General features: G+C 40.3%; 1 protein-coding gene across 3 annotated transcripts in view; it reads left to right on the top strand.

The window, feature by feature from the left end:
- Positions 1-17,602, top strand: part of nbas (NBAS subunit of NRZ tethering complex) — a 122,656-nt gene that overhangs the window by 47,954 nt on the left and 57,100 nt on the right. Inside the window, exons 33-41 of one of the 3 annotated variants that reach the window (XM_029496822.1) lie at positions 419-532; positions 3,945-4,058; positions 5,385-5,542; positions 7,104-7,216; positions 8,163-8,373; positions 8,949-9,062; positions 10,176-10,299; positions 14,460-14,536; positions 15,269-15,406. In XM_029496822.1, the coding sequence (XP_029352682.1) occupies positions 419-532; positions 3,945-4,058; positions 5,385-5,542; positions 7,104-7,216; positions 8,163-8,373; positions 8,949-9,062; positions 10,176-10,299; positions 14,460-14,536; positions 15,269-15,406 (1,163 nt within the window). The remainder of the gene's footprint in view (positions 1-418; positions 533-3,944; positions 4,059-5,384; positions 5,543-7,103; positions 7,217-8,162; positions 8,374-8,948; positions 9,063-10,175; positions 10,300-14,459; positions 14,537-15,268; positions 15,407-17,602) is intronic. The other 2 variants (XM_029496823.1, XM_029496824.1) reach the window with 2 other exon arrangements.

Here is a 17,602-nt window from a genome sequence, read left to right as displayed (position 1 = left end):
ATTGGTTTAATCGATGAAATATCAACAAAAATAACCACCTCAGTTCTCCAGTCTTTTTTTTTGTGTGTGTGTGTGACCAACAGCGCATAAGGATTTCAGTTCACAATCATATAAAGTTCAACTCACAGAAAACAAACTCAAAAAGTTTGAAGCCTGTCTGAAATGTTGAAAAAAAAAAAAAAAAAAAGTAACTTGAAGAAGTATTTGATGCATGAAAATTCTTTCAGGCGACATTTGTGGTTTAATTCCCACATTTGTCCCACCTACTTTATGAAGCAGATGATGTGTTGGATGCACTGCCGTGTGCCATGTGACTTCTTTTTGCTGTTGATCTTCACCATCACTAACCTAAATAGTGTATTTAGCAAAACATGTCTGACACTTCGCCCCATCTGCCCTGTTTTTGTCACCCTCCCAGTACGCCTGCGATCAGACCGCCTGTCTCTCATTGAAGAGTGCATCGCCCACTGCGCCACAGCCTACAAGCAGTCTGCCACTTTGCTGAGTCTGGCCACACTTCTCCGAGTGGCAGGTACCTGATGACACAAACCCACGCTCACACATGATGAGGCACTCATCTCTCATCATTCTGACACCACTGACCTCATCACATCATCTTTACCCCATTTTTTTTTTCTTTCTTTCTTTTTTTTTCCATTTTTATTATTTTAAGCAATTAGTTTGAGGTTAACATTCAATGAGCACGACTCCTCTCTTCTCTGGCGACAGTTTCATGACAAAGCTCATGATTTTCAGTGAGAAAGGGCCGCCTACACCAGGCACAGAGCTGCATCCCAACGTGAGTGGGTTATTTCAATGAGTTCACTGACAGATCTCAGACAAGAGGGAAATTCATCTTTGTGAGCGCTGTTGTAGCTTGCAAGCAAAAAATCCATACTAAAGCTCTCACTCAGTCAGTCACTCTTATTCTCTCTCTCTCTCTCACCTGCACACAAACCATGAAGGAGTGAGCAAATTTGTTTCACACTACTTTTTGTGCTTCTCAAGTCCTTTATCTACGCTCAGGTTTCATTTCGTTTTATCAATCAGGTACAGGTTCAGTGCCGTGCCACAATTAAGATGCATGTTGTTTCTGGTATTAATTATTGATTTTGTTTCAGCTAATTCTACTATTTTGTCACATTGTTGTTGACTGCTGCATTCTGTGGGCAGTTTTCGCCCCATTTTACACATGTAGTGATTAGGGACTGATCTTTGTTCCTGTCAGCAAGCAAGTGGCATTTCAGAGAAGATGTTAGTATTATGAGACCACAGCCTCTTCCATCTTAAAAAAAATAAATAAAAAAAAAATAAAATTGTGACACTTTCGAGTTTGTGGTACCTCTAAGGCAGCCAGTGTTTTGCCTCTTTGAAGCTCTCTCCACTGCTTGATGTTGCTTTAAATCTCAGACATATCTCAGACATAAAGTATTGATCCTCAAATCTTCTTTAATGCTGGCATCTGCTGGCAGGGGGCATTTAAATCTGTATGATCTCTTAAAAATAGGTTTTGTTATTGTGAGGGTAGTTTTTTTTTTTTTTTTTTTTTTTTTTTTTTTTAACACATTTTCTCATCAGTCCCTTGTAAAAATGTATAAATTTATATGTTTTATGAGGAATTGATTGTATTCTGCTGTCTGGTTTGTTTTCTGACTGCTTATGCAATCCTGGCGTCATGGAAAACAAGGATTAACACTCAAATCATTAATTGTTGAAGATTTGGAATGATGATTTAATCAAAAGACAGCTTTTTTTTTGTAAGTCCTAAACATAAACTGCCAAGTATTAGTCCATGTAGAATACACGGATGGAAAGGTGAAATCAAAATATTTGTCAGTTTTATTCATCACGCACTTTGGAATCACTTACACTTAATGAGGACTCCTCTCTTTAAGCAACATCCTCCACGCTCACAGCCTTTTAAGTGTCTCATCCACTGTAATTTTAGTAAACAGACTCTCTCTGAGCTAAACATTCTTCTCATTAGAAGTTACAATCTGTGATTACCAACTCTTCGATAGGGAAAAATGTTTACATCAGTCTCCTTGCGATAACTCCAAATCATCTCACTTTCAATTAGTTGTTTTATGTTCTTTTGTGAGCTCTCATGTCTCCCACTCGGGATTACAAACTGCTGAACGGTATTGCAGTGAGCAGTAAACAAATTGATCAAAATAAACGTGCAAAATACCCCAAAAAAAATCCAAAATAAAATAATCTTAAATTCCATGTGAAGTAAAAAAAACAAAAAACAAAAACAAAACCCAAATGAGTTCATATTTTTTAATTTTTAGTTAACCCCAACCTTCCCACGCTATTAAACTGACAATTAAAAGGTAAGACCAACATGTTGTCCTATTACTTCTTGTCCTCCAGCATGAAGTGAACATTTCTTTCATGTTGTGTTCATCATTGTTTTATCGTTCCTGTATATGAGCCAAGAGTCTGCAGTGCCTGTTTGTTGCTCCATTGCCTTCCCCTCTCTACTGTCCTCTGTCTCTAAACTCTCTGAGGCCCATCACCAGCCAAAGGAAACCTGTTAACCGGTCTTGTGGCATTTCTGTTTCTCTGCTGCTCAGATTCAGTCAGCAGGCAGCCCTCACTGTGTGGCTTCTGGAAAAAAGAAAAGAAGGGAAAAAAAAACAGAAGCAGTGCGAGATGAGAAGAGGAATAAACAAATTTTTAAATAAATAAATGCAGGGGGGAGGCTTTTGAAGGGCGCGTAGCTCTGGGGCTCTGTGGTGAATATTTAATGCAGGTATCACCAGCTCACCGGTTTAAAACCCTGAGGGTTTAGTTCCTGCCTCGGTTTATAGAAAGGCTCTGTAAATCATTCAGTCTTAGGGGGAACAAGAAAAAACTTGTTTTTGTCTGAGTGAATCAATAATTATGATATTTCTTATGAGAATTAAACAGAGCTGACTTGGAAAGGATCCTGATGATCATCCAGGAAAGAGCCTCGGCGAATGGCATTGTGCAGTCTAAACTTGAGAGTTTTCTATTTTTTCTATTTGTTGTTTTGTTGACATTTCTCACCTTTTCATCCTATTCTTTGATTGGTCCTTCAAGGGCATGTAAAGCCTTCAATGGAACTTCCAAGATATCTGATTTAGGGGATGTCTTGATAAAAGCATTTGGTCTAAAGGAACATAATGTGAATCAAGGCACGTTGACACACACACACACACACACACAGCACACACAAACCATCTCTATATTGAGGTCTTGACAGCTTTTGAAGACACCCTTTCACCAGTCACCCTGAAAATATTTGACGAACACCTTTTTCCCCCAAGTTGTAAACACTGCGTGATATCCCTTTCTCACTCTGTGCACACAACACACATGCACACAAACCAATCCAGTGCCATCAAATTTCTTCACCTCAATGCCCATTCTTTGATCTGCAGTAGACACGTTTTTTTTTTTTTTTTTTTGGAAGTCCTGTTTTTGCCCAGGCCTCTTTTGATCGGCCTGCTCTCTCCTTTTTGTTTATTGAGCTTACACTGAGATCAAAGGTGGTTATGAGCTGCCACATGAATGTTAACACCTCAACCAATCCCACTGACACCAAGATATCCAACTGAGATGTATTTCTGTTTAGTGAGACAGTGAAATGGCATTTTTAAATATTTCATATGCGCTCTTTGAGAGACAGCGTAGTAACCTAATTTATGCTGGACTCTGATTAATATGTAGATCGGTTTGTGGTGCCTCTAATACACTTAGACATCCATACATTCCAACTTTCAGCTTGTTTTTGTGTGTAGTCAGGTGGCTCTATTAAACCAGATCTTATACATGATATGCATAATTAGGAGATTTGCAAGGTTAACTCTGACATGTTGATGACAGTGAAAAATGTTTAAAGATTAAAAAATGCATGGTTAAAATGTTTTTGGCCCGTATCTCTGATGTCTGCTTTAATGAATATCTATGTCTAGGAGATGACGAGAGCGTGCGAAAAGGCAGAGTGCTGACCCTGCTAGCAGAGCAAGCTTTCCAAAGTCTGGACTATAAGGCCTCATACATCCACTGTCAGGACCTGATGGCTGCAGGTAGGCAGATGAAACTGAAGTGTGCCGCAGTACATAGCAAAGAGGTTGACAGAGTCATGGCAAAGTGCACTGAAGCTTGTAATGTGACCTTCCTTCCTACCTGTGAGCTGTTTTTCTACTTTCACTCAATAATAACTTTACATGAGGGAAATGCTTCTCCAGCTGTCAAAGTTGTTTTAATTTGCGCAGAAGCCAGTTGCATCCTCGGCATCCTCCTTGACAAGCTCCGCCAGAGTCGGTGTCTAAAAGTCATATTTTTCTGAAAACAGTACAAACTCTGTTTTGCTGTTTCCCAGCCCTCGGAAGGCTTTTTTTGGTGTGTATGTGTGTACCACGAACTAGCAGTAGTATCATGACCTTGTTTCGTCTCTTGTGTTTTTTTTTGTTTTTTTTTTTATATTTTTCTTTAAGTATATTTCTTTTATGGTTACAAACACGATTTACTCACTTCGGGGGTCCAAAATCTAGGTTGTCTGATTTTGTGTCTAATAATACAAAAGAAACAATCTTCAGGAGAATGATATCACACCAATTCTCCCCCGTCTTCCTCTCAGAATTTCCCTAAAGGGATTCAAAGTGGTCCCTGAGATAATGATATTTTTTTTTCCCTCACCCTGTTTCATGTTACGCCACAGAAAATTAAAGTGAATAGAATTTCTCTGGGTCTTCCCACAGCACTAAGTAACGGGAGACAGTGCAGATGAGAAAAAAATGTGTCTCGGAGAAAGGAAGGTATAATCAGATAAGCACCAGTGTTTCTGTCTGAGAACACAGTAGGAATAATTGAATCTGTTTGTGAGAATGAAGTCTGGGTGGTATGTTGGTTTTTGACTGTGATGAAGCAGGAACAAATGTAGCACAGTTATTACAACGTGTCGGGCTGATATTTCTCTTCAAGGGGAAACATGTTGCAGACCTAAATATGTATTAATATCCCAAGGGCTTGGAAGGTTAGGTTTTATTGTATTCTTAGATCTCAGCATAATATTCTTTACATTTATTTTTTATTAATTCATACAGTATGAGCACATGCTCTCACACTGAGTGTTGTTCTGTGTTAACAGGCCTTATCTCCTATCTGATTAACTTCAGGATGGATTAGCAGGGATGGAGGGACAGTGATAAAACTGAAATCTAAGTTATAGTTATCTGAGAGCAGAGCACATTTGTATATATATATTTGATGATTTGACTTTGTTTTTCTGATCATCTCTTACTGCCTGATGTATTTGTGGATGCTTTTATTACGATTGCTCTTGTGTCATGTGTTTGTTTTTTATTTTCATTTAAAACCATAATGTTTGCCTTCACATGTCCCACCTCCAGGCTACAGTCCAGCATGGGAAGTGTGCAGTTTGCTTGGTCAGTGTGAGGGCTATGGAGATCTGCAGGCGCGACAGGAGCTTTTAGCGTTCTCCCTCACTCACTGTCCTCCGGACAACATCCATGGCCTCTTGGCTGCCTCCAGTGACCTGCAAACGCAGGTTAGTCTCTGTTGTAACTTCCATTAGCATTCATGAATATAGATTTTTACAGACAATTGCCCCTTCGCCTCTTTATTCTCCTACATATTTTTTCATTTGTAGATTTTGCTTGTGCTGTGCTGCTTTGGGTGAAGGTTAGACTTACTATGAGTTCTAGTTAGAATAATGCTGTATATGAATAACTTTGAAGGTTTTGTTGTGGAAGTTTTTTTCTTAAAGGAACATTTTTGTAAACACACAAAGACTGCTGATTGGTTGGAAGGAATAAATATATTGCGCAATATAGGAGACAGCTTACACACACAAAGGCAAGCATTGTCTCAAAATCAGAGCTCTGCACAGCAGTTACATAGAGCTTTTGAACGCATTCCTTTTCCAGATCATTTTCACTTCATCCTTACATGGGGGTCAGGAGGCACATCTTCTCCGAGCTCAAGTCCTATGAAACCTATGTCTACACATAGGTACAGAAACTTCAGATTACTTACAGTTACATGAGTTAGTTGTTTTTCACGGTAGCAGTTGTATTTTTGAATCTCCTTCTTTTCCTTGTCAGTTTAAGATATGCCTGATCACGGCACATGATTTATAATACTCTAACATTGTATTTTATTTCTGAAAAGTTATCACTGTGCTAATTTTTTTGTCATGCCAGTTGCAAGTTAAACAGGCAAAACTGCAAAGTAATATTCCATCTGAACAATTCAGTGCAATTACATTCCAAAACACAAAGACATTTACTCTCACATAAGATGACTTATTAAACCAACGTATAGTTCTGATTACAGCTGAGACACCTTGTACTGGTGTTTTGTGTGCATTTGCGTGTATGTGTCCCTCCCTAATGCCAAACAAAGCATCTCAGGCAAAGTGGGGGTGACTGAGAGAAACAAGTGGCACAGGCCAGTATGATGAAGAATTTATAAAACAGCAGCATCCCAGTGGACAATGAATTTGTTTACTAAAAACACCAGTTAATAACCTTTCACATCATTGAAGAAAAACATCAATGCATCAACATGAGATTCTCCTGAGAGGTTAATATGAAGTCTTTCATTCTAGAAGTGATTCACTGATCTAATCTATTGCTTACTTGTATGCTGTTGACCAGGGTTCAAGGGTGGCTGATGATGTTTAAGTAGATGGGAAAGAGGAGAGGAAAAATATTTGTGCCAGAAAACATTGTTTATTTTTGAAACTTTTCTCAAAATTCAAACTGTGATGTTTCCACTCCATACGGCCACTTCAAGAATCAGAGAGGCATCACTCTTTGGTTGAAATTCTCACTGCTCTTATTCACACGGTACCTGTAGCAAGAAATGACGAGCAGTGCTTTTCTCTAAAGGATTACACGCTGGGTGAAGAAGAGGCCAACACGAAACTCGCTCAGAAAACAAACTTCTATCTTTCGCCAGTCTGCCTTTTTGTTGTTCATTCAAACCAGATGTTAAGGCCTCAGTTAATCCACACAAATAGCTGGAACAACAGGTTTTTATAAGGTATTAACAGACCTCATGTGTTGTTTTCATGCTCCTTCTTCCTCTCTCTTTCTGTCCTGCAGGTGTTGTACCAGGCAGTTAACTATCAAATGGAGCCTGTTATTACAGAGGGTGGACGAGAGGCAGACGAGATGGACTCTGTCAAGGTTTGTGCATGTGTTGGTCTTCAAATGCTGTTTGCCTGGGCATTGATGTGTTTGCTATACAACTGCACCTTGTCTGAGCAATCGGCTCCCGTTTGGGTGCTTTTCCATCCTTTAGTTGCATTATTGTGTTTTCCTATTGCTCCATATTTGATGAGGTGTAAATCCAGTGTTAAGGTTGCTTAGCTCCCTTGGTTTATTTATGCCTCCTCTTCTCCTCCCCTTCAGCACTGCCAGCTTTATGATGCCTTGAGTGGGTGTTAATGTTTCATGACTTGCCTTGCATCCCTTTTGTGTGCGGATGGGTGCTCATTTAAACCTGTCTGTTGTCATTTTATTGTCGTATTGATGTTCCTGCTTCTCACTCATATTTAAGCCCTCTAGATGTGCGTGAATACACACACCGCTCATCATTTCTCCCTGTATGTATCTGTGTGGTTTTACAAACAACTTGAGAATATGCATGTTTGGATTCCTTTCACTGCCTGACCCCCGGTCCCCTGCCAAGTAAAGAATTGATGAAAGGGAACAGTTTGGCCTTAGCCAACTGAGTGTCTTTATTCAAGAACATTGTCCTTCATTTCTGGAGCATTATTTTTTTCATTTGACATTCAGATTCTGTAATAATTTCACTCAAAACAGTTTCCTTTCTCTCAAATAGTCCATTATAATGTACTTTTCAAAACTGTTTGTCTTTGCTTGCAGACACACTCAGGCAGCTTCTGTGCTGTTGAAATACTTTTGCTTTCAGATTTCTGCTCTAATTGTTGGAATTTTATGAAATGAACTCATCAGAACTTCATCACCTGTTACTGCCTGATTACAACATCAGTCCATTGCCTGTATGACACTCTAATATCTTTTATACAGCACTGGGAGAGTTTTGTGAAAGTGCTGCTGTGGTACTAATTTGTGATCATTTCAAGTTGAAAAGATTTAGAGTGGTTACTCATAACACACACCAGGCTGTTAAATGAGAAAAACATGGCTATTGTTTTTTTTTTTTTGTCTCCCTGTTATGCTTCAGGCTTCCCCCACTGTGGGCGCAGCGGGGAACCTGCTGCACAAAACTACAGCTAAGACCATGGAAGTGCTGACCACTACAGGGCTGACCACCAAGGCTGTGCTAGGTGCAGTTAGTGACCATCGCTGGTGGAAAGAATCACTCAACTACCTCAGGCCACTCCATGTAAGAACGCTTTCACTGTCTTGTTTTTAATTTATTTGATCAGTGGTGAAGCTGAATGAAATTATTTTACAACAGGGACAATTAAGTAAGCAATGAGTGACTAACTAATACACTTGTCGGTTTTAAAGTGTATGGTTTTTTGTTTTTTGTTTTTTTTTAAATACTATATGTTCTGGTGTTTGCACTGATGCTTATTGATGTATTTTCAATCATGTGGTATAAAAGTCATGATTAAAAAGCCTGCATTGACAGTGCAGTTTCTTGAGATGTATTTATTTCAATACTTGTTATTAAGCCCTTTGGCCCTTATGTTGCATGATGGATGTGTGTTTTAAGGTTACAGTTACACCATGTCTGGCCAACCCCCATATCTCACACACTTACTCACAGACTCCATAGTCTTTATCTCATGGAAGTCTTGTGAGGGGGTGATGAGGTTGCAAATAGGAGAGGGTGAATAGTCAGCAGAGGTTTCTAAGGAAAGCAAAGAAACAGATGTGAGGTGTTGGACACAGAGAGATGACAGTGCTTTGGGCATCTTCTGAAAGTTTAATGATGTTTTGATGACTCCTCAGGGTCACGGACCAGGAGCCAGTAGTCAGGAAGGGGCATGTGAGAACTCCAACATAGAGCGTCAAGGCTGCAGCCCTTTTTATGAGGAGCTATTTGAGGATCCCTATGTTGACCTGGTGAGTAGCCCAAGACCACTGTGGCCCATGGTTCATTATTTTTTCTTCCTTTTACTTCTCTGTTGTTGTTAATTCTCAATTTTTACCTCAGGCTACCTTTTTAAATTATAGCCAAAATGCCTGAGTAGCTTTATGACTTAAGGCATTTAATTAGATTTTTTTCTCCTATGATTTATAAATTCCTCCAAAAACGTGCTGAGACCAAATGAATATTGATTTCAGTAATAATTTTAATGCTAAAAGCAATTTGGAACCTTGCTTTTCAGGAAAAGGATGAACTCACGACTGATGGTATGATAGTAAACAGAATTAGAGATGTGGTAGAAGAGAGAAAACACTAAGAATTGAAGTACTCTATATATTTGACAGAGGGGGAGATCATAGAAAAACAGAGAAAAAGAATGTTGACAGAGAGAGTTATGGAAGTTGAAAAGAACAAAAGTAAGAAAAGGAGTAGTTTGACCTTTTTGCCTAGAAAATGGTCGCCCTGGGCTATGACTGGGCTTTTTACTGAGAGACACAAATCATGTGGATAGCTAAAAGAGTGGACACGAGGGGAAACAGAGAAGGCCGATACATCTCCTCTCATGACATTTTAATAGGCCCCTCCAAATCCTTTCTACTGCTCCATCTCCAGCCGTCATCCATCTTCCATCATCCATCTACCAGTAATGGCTCCCCACATCCATCTGTCTATGAGCTGGCTGATCAATGGGATTGGTTTTTACCTTAACAGTTTCGATGAAGGAAGTGGGGTGGGAGGAGAGACTGATTGAGAGAGAAAGAGAGACAAATGCAACTAGACAGAGCGAGATTGGTAAAGATAGACAGGAAACCCTCTGTGTTCAGTAGCTCTGAGCCAAGCAAGAGCACAAACTTCATTGTTCTCAGACACTCAAGAAATCACTAGGTGTACCATAATCCTATAAATGAACTATCAAAAGACCTGGTGAAGCTTTATTTGGCTCTGAAGTTAATTTGCTAACTCAGAATTAAGACGCTCATTCACCCTAATCACATCTCCCCGTATTGTTTTCTGATCAGCTCTTCTCCATTGAGTTGTGTCTGTGTATCTATCATGCATCTTTTTCTCTCCTCCATTTGTTCCTGTAGAGTCAAGATGTATATTCGTCCTACAAAGACCTGCCTCAGGAAAACTTTGCTGAGGTTTTGCTGAGAACTGGCAAACTGGCTGAGGCCAAGACTGAAGGAAAAACCCTGTTTCCTGCTACAGAGGGTAAGCAAAAACCCTACCAGTTACACAGTTATACACACACTCACAGAAATTCCCATACAGATGTATGTTGTATGTAGTATGGAGTTTAGTGCATCTTTTTTCATGATACAAGAGAAATGCTGGAAAAGAAACCAGCCGAATTCTGGTATACTTGAACCTCACATCACCTGACCATTCAGAAATTTAGAAATAGGGCATAATTTCAGTTGCGTTGCTTAAAATTTCGTTTGAGTCACTGTCTCGTGGTTTGAGTAGTTCCATTTTCCCCACATGGCTCCTCTCAAAAACTCAGTTTTAAACTGTAGTGAGATTGTTTTCAAAACTATTTAAGTAATATTTTACATGTTGTTGCTGGAGGAGTCTTCACTGACACTTTTGTGTGATGGAAATAAAATAGGATTTTTGCTGTAGAACAGACGGACCATATTGTCTGCCATCTGCAGCTCAATGTCTTTCTTTTGTCGCCTTGCTTTTCATTCACAGCACAATTGCCATTCTCATTGCTGTGAATATTGCTGAGAACTAATCATGTTGTTTATATTTACTTACCTGCTATCACAGATGGACAAAACTTTGTTTATATTCAGTGTTAACATAAATAGCCATCTTAACTTTACAGTCTGCTCTATATTCACTGGTTACTTTATTAGAAAGACCTTTACTCCTGCTTAATTGTGCAAGTGACCCTCCAGAATCTGTTTTTTTTTTTTTTTTTTTTTTTCAACATCCAGAAGAGTCAATGGCCTCAGAAACTGAGGCTGGTTTAGAGCATACAGCCAGGATTGGTATGATGTTCCCAATGATTCCTTAGTGAGAGTAACTTAATTTCAAATCTTCATATTGATTTGCCATTGTCTCTTATATAGCTTTTATCGTTTTCTTCTGTGAATCAGAAATTCACAGAAGAAAGTGAGTGAGAAATGTTTCATTTGAGCTGTTTCTTAGTGATGGTGGCAGAAAGCACAATGCTCCCCCTGCTACAGCACACCCCTGCCTCAGACCTGACCTCTGCTCATTTCTCCTCATGCATTTAGCCATGGAGTCCATATGTAGTGGACTAGGGGGCAACAAAGGAAGAATAGTCTCATACTGATTAATTAATGTATCCACACGTAACCCACGGCAACAGTAAATAATGATGTGTCACCCCAGCCATACCAGAGAGATAGCATCAAGTCAAAACATCAAGGCCATGCTGTGTGATGGATCACAGCAGCTCGCTGGAATCAATGCAACTACAAAAATACACAGCAAACAGCTCTGTGTGTGTGTGTGTGTGTGTGTGTGTGTGTGTGTGTGTGTGTGTGTGTATGTGTTCGAATACTAATTTGTGAACAATTAAGAATGCAAGGCACACACTCAGCCCATGAAGTGCTAATGTGCAGATATGCATTCACACAACTCACTCTGTCCTTCTCACACACACACACACACACATTCACGTCCCCACATCTTCCATGAAATCCAAACTCTTTCTTTTTCAGTGCCTCTGTCATCCAAAATAATATGTCTCTTCTTAAAAGTCACCTTCCCTTCGGAGCTCTGAGGAGTGCAACGTGTCAAGAAAGAGAAAAGCCTGTCTGGACGGCATCACATCCGATAACAACCTTCGATTAATGACTCCTGTATCGGCCTGCCACGCTGGCTGTCCTCAAAAACAAACTAGGAGGTGGCCTTTAAGAAAATAAATACATAGATTTTTCTCCTGCCCCAGATAAGGTGGAGGTAATTAATGATGGCACGAGAGAAAATTTACTCAATGGGATTGAGCTGAGTAAGGTGCAGACAGGCGCACTTGGCGTGAGAAAACAACACTTGCACCCGCAGCATGGAGCGCTGCCATTGGTCGGACATTGACCATGCCATTATCAGTTGTTTTTCACACTCTCCGCTCCATTGAAATGTTAATATGTCACTGTCTCACTGACCCGCTGACAATGTGCCCAATTTAACAGGCACAGGAGCAGGCGTCTGTGTATGTATTTTAGAACATGTACAAACACATGACAAAGACACGTGGTGTCTTTTTTATCACTTTCTCTGTTTTTCTTCTCCCGCGCGCACACAAACAGAAACACTGTATGCTTTTAAGTCAGTGTTATCTACTCTGTGTGTGCGTGTGTGTTTACCCCTCTGGTAATTCCTGTCCCGATGGTATCAGTAGCTTTAGAGAGGCGTGTAATCAGCTCATTCTGAGGTGTAGCTCATTGAAACCCGGGAGGTAAGAGGGGAGAAAAAAATGAGGAAAGGAGGAGGGTGGGCACTTAAGAGAGATGTTATAGCTTTTTAAACTGGTGCATCACTCCACCTTTGTGCCGAGCCTTTAAAGCAGAGGTGTCCAACTCCGGTCCTGGAGGGCCACTGTCCTGCATGTTTTAGATGTTTCCTGCTCCAACGCACTTGACGCTGGACCAGATTTGGACACCTCTGCTTTAAAGTACGTGTCAGGTATTGGCCCGTGTTTGAATGTATGCATATTAGCGTGTATTTTGTTCTACAGTGTGCAGTGTATGTCTTTCTCCCAGTGTCCATGCTCTACTTTTCCCTGTCTGTTCCGTTTTGTCTCACGCTCTTATCACCAGCACAGGCTTTTGTTCTCCTTGGGTCTGAGACTACAAAGTGATTCTGTCTCTCTCTGCTACTCTCCACTCTTTCCCCCTGCTTTGTCACAGACAGTGAGTGAGCTAGTGAGATTAACAAAGAGAGTCTGCGTGTGTGCACTTTTACATCAAGTAAAACTGTATTTTCAGTCATATAATGTGTGTGTGTGTGTGTTGTAGTGGCCCTGGGACCAGCAGTTTGGGATAAAACTGCATCCTTGTGCCCAAAGTTCTTTCGAGCCTCCAAATCACATCAGCCTTAGAGGCACTGCAAAAAGTATGGACTCTGTCCCAGTTCCGTAAGACACATTCTCAACAGGATTTGAGAATGTTATATTCCAATTTAAAACACGAGAAAATCAAAACAGCCTGTGAGCATACAAAACAATTCTAAATTTTTGAATATGAGCCTTTCCACGATGCAATGCACAAAATAAATAGTGGAGCTTCCCACGGCCTCAGAATATTAAAACCATTTGCAGGTGGTTGTGATGTAGCACAAAAACATTTTGCTTTCTCTTGGCATCGGTTAAATGACGGTTGGTGTTTCAAACTTGGAGTTTGGTTCATGAGTGCTAGTGAACCTTTTGCATAATTTTCTTTTAATCCAAAATGATTAAGTACATTAATTGTGCAATCCTGCAAAAATGGCCTGTTTTGGAGCTTTCCACCATATCACAGTTTTCATCAGTGGGAGTGCTCATTTGTCACAGCGATGGAAATCAACTGCAAGTTACAATTATTTTTCATTAATGAATAATCTTTTAGTTATTTCCTTGATTAATCACTAGTTTGTTTGGTCTATTAAAAGTCAGAAGATAGTGAAAAATGCTCATCAAGAGTTCCCGCAGCCCATTGTGACGTCTTCATGCATGGTGTTTTGTCCAACCAGCAAATCAAAACTAAACAGATTCAATTAAACGTCATGTGGGATGAGAACGTAGTGTATTCCCATTGAATAGGTGGAACCAGCCAAACCAGTTTTCAAGGTCAAACTATGTTACATGAAGTCTACTCTGTACACTTTGTACCGATTTTTAGAATCGGTACACAGCCATGCTTCCAGTCAGAAACTGCTGATTTCCAGTCAGCTCAATGTGCTCAGTCAGATCACTATTTAAGACAGTAAAGTCAAAACCAGTCGAACGCAGATCAGTCTTGATGCCTATACATAAATCCTCTGCCTGCCTTTGCTGCAAATGCATATGCATAGAGTTATTGGCATTTAGAAGACTTAACTTTAAAGTGCACTTAAATGAAGTTTGGACTTATCTAAGGAGCACTTATTAGAAGTGGTGATGTACACACTCTTGAATAATAAATAGTCTCAGTGCATAAAACTGTACACAAACACAACCTATCCACGTTTTAAATTTCAAATGTGTGCGCACATGCACACAATAGACCAGAGACAAGATGGACACAATCCCAAGACCTCAAGGGATTTGTAATGATGCCTCTTGACCCCCCCGCCCACCCACATAAACACACACTCTGCTTCTTGCACTCGCTCTACTTTTACCTTCCCTCTCTCTTTCATGATCCTGCCGTCATTTCCAGTTTTGCTACAGCTGGCCAACGATGCGTTTCCCAGAGACATGATGCTGGCTCTGTCCTACTTACTGGCCCTGCCTCAGGTAGGTGGATGGTCCCCCTCTCTCTCACCCACACACACACACACACACACACACACTTTGTGAAAATGTAACTGTGAGATATCCTTACAAATGGCTGATTGAGTCCATATCCCCAATTGGTTTCTAAATATCAACAGTTTATCAGCTTGTCTGAATCAAATATTGAAAGGTGAATGAGTTTATGCCGTTCTTCATGCAAGACCAATACACGTCAGGCCTCGAACAACTGCAATTCATTCAACCTGCACTTGTTCTATGAACATGCTCAACATGTGTTGCTTCTGTACTGGTTTCCCATGTCGTTCCTTGCAAGCTGTCAGAGCAGTCTGATACTCTCATAGCAAAGAAACTGAAAATACAAGATTGAAAGAAACACTCAGTAGATTGTGTTCAAGTTGAGGCACTGAAATCCCTCATGAGTCTTAACACTTGCTGCATCACCAGTGAAACACTAAACTGCTGGAGTGGATATTACAGAGATATTTCCTGGAGAGCTTGTTAGCTCCAATCGGGTTAAAGTGATGTTACTGACAAACTGACTGCGTGGGAACTGAATGGGTTGATGCAGCGCCACGAGAACAGATCTGTTTCTTAAACTAGTTATGTGTGAAACATTAAATGTATGACTCTTAACTGACAATGTGTGTGGGGGCTTTTTTTTAATTATTCATATTTTAATTGACAACATTATGTCAACAGCTCCTGTAACGTTCTTTCTGTCCATACATGCAGGTGTTGGATGCCAACAAGTGTTTTGAGAAGCAGTGTCACTCTGCGTTATCCCTCCAGCTGGCGGCCTACTACTACTCTCTCCAGATCTACACCCATCTCAAACCCTGCTTCAAGGACAAGAAACACTCTCTGTACCAGGTTAGCATGGAATAATGGTTATCTGGGTAATTGAGTGAATTGAAGCACTGGATGCTGACCATGTTATCTGTGGGTGGGGCTGCGCCAGTTGGGCCAGCTTTATAAGGTGACTGAGTGATCAAGTTACACCATTGGTCAGCTTGCTGATTCCCTGAACCATTAAAAGTTTTTATGATGTCCTTAGGGGGGCATTTTAAACACCAAAGGTGATAAATACCCAGCGCAAATATTGAAAGAAACATTGAAGATGTCCCAAGACAGCATAAAACAAGATCTTCAAAGTTTAGGCTACATCTGCAAACAGCAGACATTTGGCACACAGACTTAAAAAAAATAAAGTTTAAAGCCGTGGCTTCAACCCAAGCCTTAAACTGTTTGCAGCAGATTGTTTTTTGGAGAAGTTTCACGAAACCAGAGATGTTTGGTTAAAGTCTTAGCTCTTAAAGCAGAGCTGGGACCCAAGCAAAGCAACAAAACACCCATGTGTTGCCCATGGTTTATGTCCGTCACTGGGTTGCAGGAGGAAGTATCAGAGCGAAATCAGGCACATGGGTGCAGATGATGACAAGATGAAGCGTTCATCCCTTCGGTGTCTAATTTCAGGCTTGAAGCCATTATTAAAATACTTTGATGACCTGGAATTTGTCTTTGCCAGTTGCAAAGTAAGGTATTTGTTGGAAGTGATGGCACACTGTGGTTTTTAAGACCGTTAAAGTTAAGTTGTGGCTCTTATAAAGTTAGAGCCAACAAGACAGGTGCAAGTGATCAGAATATAGAAGTGAGAAGAGGAAAAAGAAGATAGTGAGAAGCAACAGTGGTGTCTGAGGGAGATTGGAGAGTAAAAAGAGGAAATGGCTTTGACCTTTTCCTTGAGTGGACTGTGGCTCTCTCAGGTTTTAGTCCTGGTGGAAGGAGGGACGGAAAAATGTTGAAATAAAAGAACGGAGGACGGAACGAGGTCAGTATAGGAAGAGCATAAGTGTGTCCCAGTTGAGGTTTTAAGGTCAGGATTGTGCAGAAGAACACACACTGTAGGTATATTCAACACTGCGCACACCCACACATCCTCATCCCCACATTCCAACACATCACATCCTAATGGCAGCAATCAGTCCCCAACTCCATTAACTTAAAATATATACAGTTTTCTCCCCCACCGAACACCCAGAGTAGTAGGACCTTCATTTTTAGCTCATTTCTTCCTTTTTATCTGTCATTTCCTTTGAGTTTTTTTCTTCTTTTTTTTTTTTGCGGGTTCTACCAGAGAGAGTGCTTGTTATCGTTGTGTTCCAGGTCTTGCCTTCACTCAGCATAATGACGAGTTAGTGGCAACTTTTACTGGAATACTGATGGAAGCAACAGGGAAGAAAACCTTTCAACCCTTTTTTTTTCCTGCTCTCCTCCACTTTGTCCCTGCACTTTTCTCCTTTTTTTTCTGTCCGTTAGTTTTAAGGAAATGCTTTGTTGGCATGGCAGCTCTGTTTTCGACTGTCTCCATCTCACCACTTTCTTTTCAAATTATATTTCTCTTTCTGCTATCGCTCCCTCTCCTTCCATGTCCTATTTAGTTTTTTTTTTTTTTTTTTTTTTTTCCCCCCTTGTGGGCCTGTTTCGTTCTTGTCGAATCTCTGCCCTCTCCATTCACAATCCTATCTTGACTGTGCATGCTTTATACATTTCTCTTGTGCTTTCTTTAGCTCTCTCGCTGTCTCTTATCTTTTAAGGGAATGCATTGTAAAGTGTGTGATATTTAATTTCAGATATGTATAACAGCTTATCTGAATTTGGTGTGTTTGCTTGTTTTGCATTATAAATGAGTCTTGGAAGAGAAAAACATGTCACATACATGTTTTTTTTATAGTTTATACGTGTGTTCGTTCCTCTTTGTGTGGGGTGTTTATGTGTAGCTGCAGGCAAACATGCTCATGTGCATCAAAGTGTTACGTTAGTTTTCAGGTGACAGCAGGTGATCTTTTTGTCCGTGTGTGTGTATGTGCTGCGATCTGTCAACTGCAAATGAATATGTATAAATGTCGCATGGATAAAACTCGTCATCACCCATTTCTGGGTAGATGTGTCATATCACACGTGTGATGTGAGCTTATGTTCTTTTGGCAGGATTTAGCACTGCATTAAATTAAGCTATTAATCGTCTTATCAGTACGTGCATTTGCTGATTTCTTATCACTTCTCGAC

The sequence above is a fragment of the Echeneis naucrates genome, chromosome 24 (assembly GCF_900963305.1).
Source record: "Echeneis naucrates chromosome 24, fEcheNa1.1, whole genome shotgun sequence".
In the NCBI taxonomy this organism is placed as follows: domain Eukaryota; kingdom Metazoa; phylum Chordata; class Actinopteri; order Carangiformes; family Echeneidae; genus Echeneis; species Echeneis naucrates.
This window is presented reverse-complemented; position numbering and strand designations above follow the sequence as displayed.